The sequence below is a fragment of the Lathyrus oleraceus genome, chromosome 7 (assembly GCF_024323335.1).
Source record: "Lathyrus oleraceus cultivar Zhongwan6 chromosome 7, CAAS_Psat_ZW6_1.0, whole genome shotgun sequence".
NCBI lineage: Eukaryota > Viridiplantae > Streptophyta > Magnoliopsida > Fabales > Fabaceae > Lathyrus > Lathyrus oleraceus.
Window position 1 is genome coordinate 360,094,541 of NC_066585.1, and position 4,348 is coordinate 360,098,888.

The 4,348-nt window shown below is 46.9% G+C and overlaps 1 protein-coding gene across 1 annotated transcript; it reads right to left on the reverse strand.

Moving 5' to 3' along the window:
- Window positions 1-2,654: 2,654 nt before the first annotated feature.
- LOC127103839 (uncharacterized) lies at window positions 2,655-3,808 on the reverse strand. Its single transcript, XM_051041080.1, has 2 exons — window positions 3,485-3,808; window positions 2,655-3,236 (listed from the first exon to the last, which is right to left on the reverse strand). Exons 1-2 carry the CDS (start codon window positions 3,806-3,808, stop codon window positions 2,655-2,657), a joined length of 906 nt encoding a protein of 301 aa, XP_050897037.1.
- Window positions 3,809-4,348: the final 540 nt, after the last annotated feature.

Genomic DNA, 4,348 nt, shown 5'->3' on the forward strand with positions numbered 1-4,348 from the left:
AGGGACGAGGGACGGAGAAAACAAAATGCATTACGTTTTTTCCGAGTACACCATAGGCATCACGGTGGCCGTCCAATTGGGAAGCTTGAATCCTGGAGGACATCTGCGAATAAGGCTGGGTGCCCCTGGCTTATCACCACTGGACTCTCCGATGACTGCTACGTATGCTCATTTTGATAGTCGGCGCTGCTGAACTTGACTGGGTTGAATTGCTTTTTCTTCGGACTCACCTTGCGTGTTGCTGGGTGATAATCGATACCAAATCTATCACGCTTTTCTGCCACATTGACGACCTTGCCCCAACCGGGAAGCGGGCCTTTCTCCAATGTATGCTTGGCACTCTTCGTTGAGGATAGGATGGTAGTGGATGATTGATTATTGTTGGCGGATGCGGAACTGACATCTTCAAATTCTAGACAGTGGAGCGGAACCTCGACGATTCCCTCATCTGTTTTAACATATCTGAAGGAAGAAAGTTTACTGACCAACAAATCCTCTTCCCCACACACAATTACCAGCTTTTCATCTATCAAGTACTTCAACTTATGGTGCAAAGTAGAAGTGACTGCCCCAGCGGCATGAATCCATGGTCGGCCCAACAAACAACTGTAGGTTGGGTTGATGTCCATGACTTGAAGAGTGATATCGAAATGGTGTGGTCCAACACAAATAGGCAAATCGACTTCCCCAATTACCTGCCTTCGGGAACCATCGAAAGCTCTAACAATCAATGCACTGGTTCTCATCTTGGGCCTCTTGAACTGTAACTGACTCAATGTAGATTTTGGCAGTACATTAAGCAAGGATCCAGTATCAACAAGGACTCGGGATAAGAGGGATTCAATACATGTGACCGAAATATGTAGTGCTTTGTTGTGGGCCTTTCCCTCAGGAGGTAACTCTGCTTCATTAAATCCCAGATACCTACTAGCGGTGATGTTGGCCACCACGTCGTCAAATTGATCGACCGTGATATCTTGTATCACGTGAGAGGTATTTAGAACTTTCAGCAATGCTTTGCGATGAGCCTCAGAACTCAATAGTAAAGACATAATTGATATTTTGGAAGGCGTCTGATTCAACTGTTCAACAATCTTGAAGTCACTTTTTCTGATCAGTTTGAGGAATTCCTGACTTCCCTCAAAAGTGATACTCTTCTTGTGATCATCAGACTGTTCTTCTTCAACCATCGGCCCTTTCCCCTTGGAAACTTCGGCCTTTGTAGCTTTATCATTGTCAATAACTCTCGTCAATACCGAAGCAGTCGTCAGGGTCGGAGTGGCGAGTACATTTGTCTTTGCTTGCGGAGTCGGCATAGGATTTGCCTTCTCTTTAGGTGAGACAACTATGGGTGCTGGAGACACCCTAGGAGTGTATTTAGGAGCGAATACACTGCCACTTCGAGTCATGCCTCCTTCTCCAGTGATGTTGACAATCTCTGTATCAGGAATGCAGATTTCATTCCCTCACAAATAAGTTATAGTCTCATAATTCCAAGGCACTGCCTTGGTATTCTGATACAGAAACGGAGTTGGAACACGGAAATGGATCGGCTGAATCCTTCTGGGAGGAGCTTCAACCTTCTTCTTCTTGTATACAATAGTTATTGGTTCAATTGTCGCTACCTCTTTTGCTGCTTGACCTTTAGAGAGCTGTATTAACCCTTGGTCCATTAGTGCCTGCGCACACCCTTTCAACTGCTCGCAACTATCTGGATCAAACTCGCATACTGTACAATCATCATGCACCTCTTCTAAGAAGCCAAACTATTCAAGTTTTTGTAACACAGCAGACATCAGAGTCTTCACCTCTTCAACTTTCAGTACGACTTCGGCATTTACCTCTTCAATCACGGCGTTGACTGATGTGCCACTATGATTCGGAAAAGGATTTGTCTTGACATTCGGTTTTTCTTCGGAGAAGGTCAGGATGTTCTGGTTGATCAAATCTTGAATCTTGCACTTAAGTGCCCTACAATTTTCTGTGGAGTTCCCTATGAAACCGGCATGATACGCACACGAAGCATTAGGATCGTGGTTGTTACGGAATGGAGGAGTGGCCACGGGCAATTCCTTTGGTATGATCGCCCCTACATGAACTAGATAGGGGACTAATTCGGAGAACGGCACCGGAATTTTGTCAAACTGAGGGCGGTTCCCAAAATTGTTCCCTCGGTTTTGTGCTCGATTATATTGTTGGTTTGGATTTCTCTTAGTGGATGTTGATTGTTGATTGTCTCTCTGAGGTTGATACTAGAAAGGTGGTTGTTGGTATTGAGATACGGCAACGTACTGGTATGGGTAATACATCATAGGGGCTGTCGGAACTCGATATCGGGGGCGAGCCTTCGCCATTACAGTTTTTGCTTCCCCCTCCTTCTTCTTTGTGAAGCCCCCATGTGGTCTCTTGTTGATTGTCTGCGGCTCGGTCGTGTCTGTTATCTTCCCTGACTTCAGCCCACTCTCAACATGTTCCCCAATAGTGACCATATCGACGAAGTTTGTTGATGAACTTCCAATCATTTCCCCAAAATAGAGCCCTTGCAACGTATCCATGAAGATGTCAACCAACTCATTATCAGATAGTGTTGGTTGAACCCTAGACGCCATTTCGTGCCACCGTTGAGCATACTCCTTGAAGGTTTCATTAGATATCTACGACTGGTTCTGTAGTTGAAGCCTTGTTGGAGCCATGCCAAGGTTGTATTTGTATTGTTTCAAAATTGCCTCGGAGAGGTCTCTCCATGATCGGATCTTCGAGCGCTCCAAACTCATATACCAATCTAAGGAAGCCCCAATCAGGCTGTCTTGGAACCAATGAATCAGGAGGTTGTCGTTATCAATATGCGAAGCCATCTTCCTGCAGTACATAGTGAGATGACTACGGGGACAGCTAAGGCCTTTGTACTTGGCGAGATCGGGTACCTTGAACTTTTGAGGCAACACCACGTTCGGGACCAAGCAGAGGTCTCGAGCGTCTATGCCAAAAGAAGAGAAGCCCTCAATGACCCTTATTCTGCCGTCCGAGAGTTGGTAATCCGCCGGTTTGGCCGGATCAACAACGGGAGAAGCGACCTGACTGGCCGGTCGAGAGGCTTCAGGAGCGATTGGTGTTGGCATGTTCGGGTTGAACCACATGGGCGAGTAAGAGAAACCTGGTGGCACAATCTGAGCGGCGGTAGCAGGTTGAAAATATTGCATCCCAGGTTGAGCATTGGGGGCCTGAGGTGCCCCTGCCTGCATATACTAGGATGTAGGGTTCATCATCATGGGTACAGAGCATGCCCCTGGGTAGCCAAAAGGGACGGGGATCTGGCCTGTGCTTGCAGCTTGAGCAGCCTGACTGGGCAGTTGAAAGTGGAGGCACGAGCCTAAGTAGTCTTCTTCGTCATTAGGGAGGTCGTCAGGGACCTGACCCTGGTCGTCATCTGGGTCAGCAGTAATGACCAGGGTAGTTTGGAGAGCGGGGAGAACCCAAGGGAAACCAGAGTTTCCAGCAGCAACAGCAAGAGCCAAGTGAGGGAAGAAAGCTCCCCACTAGTGAGGCTAGCAGCAAGGTGAGGAGGCATTCCCCACGGGTAGGGAGCAGCAAGCCTAGCGGTATCTGTGGGGACCACCTGGCGGTTCCCAGAGTTAGGCACCACAGTTTCCGCCGGAGGGTCGACGGTAGTTCCCGCAGAGGCAGGGTTCCTCTGAGATTGGAGGAGCTCAAGGATGGTCTCCATGTTGCCCCAGAACAAGTTCATCTCTCCTTGCACCTGGGCAAGGGACTCACGGACAGCAGCATTGTCGGCTTTGTATTTGGCCATGATCTTAGATTTGCTGGAGCGTGTGTAGTACGGATGACGAGTCGTCGTTGTTGCTGCAGCAAAATGGCGAGTGTAAGCATTTTGTTTTCTGACAGCTTTTGGAAAGTATATGCATGGATGCATGTATGCATGTAAAAAGATTTGATATGTGCATTCAGAATCATTTTTTTTTTTTTTGTAAAGACAAAATTCCAAGGAATCCGCGAGTCTATTTAACACAAGCAATTATGAAGCGAATAAAGAGAGACAATTTATGAAGCCAATAATCGATAAACTCTTTTATTCCATGTCAATAAAACAGAATACAAATACATCAATAAAATGCACCTCGGCTACAAGAAAATCACATTAGTCCGATCGGACCTCAATCTAACGAATTACAAGCGGCTAGAAACAATTTGATAACAACTCCTCATAGTAAGCTTGTGATTTGGGAGACAGGCAGGCGCCCCATTTTCCCAACATCGCACTTTCTTCAGATGGGGGGTTGTTCATAACTGTCTCCCCTCGATCGGAGGGGTCTTCAGGACGCTCATTCAA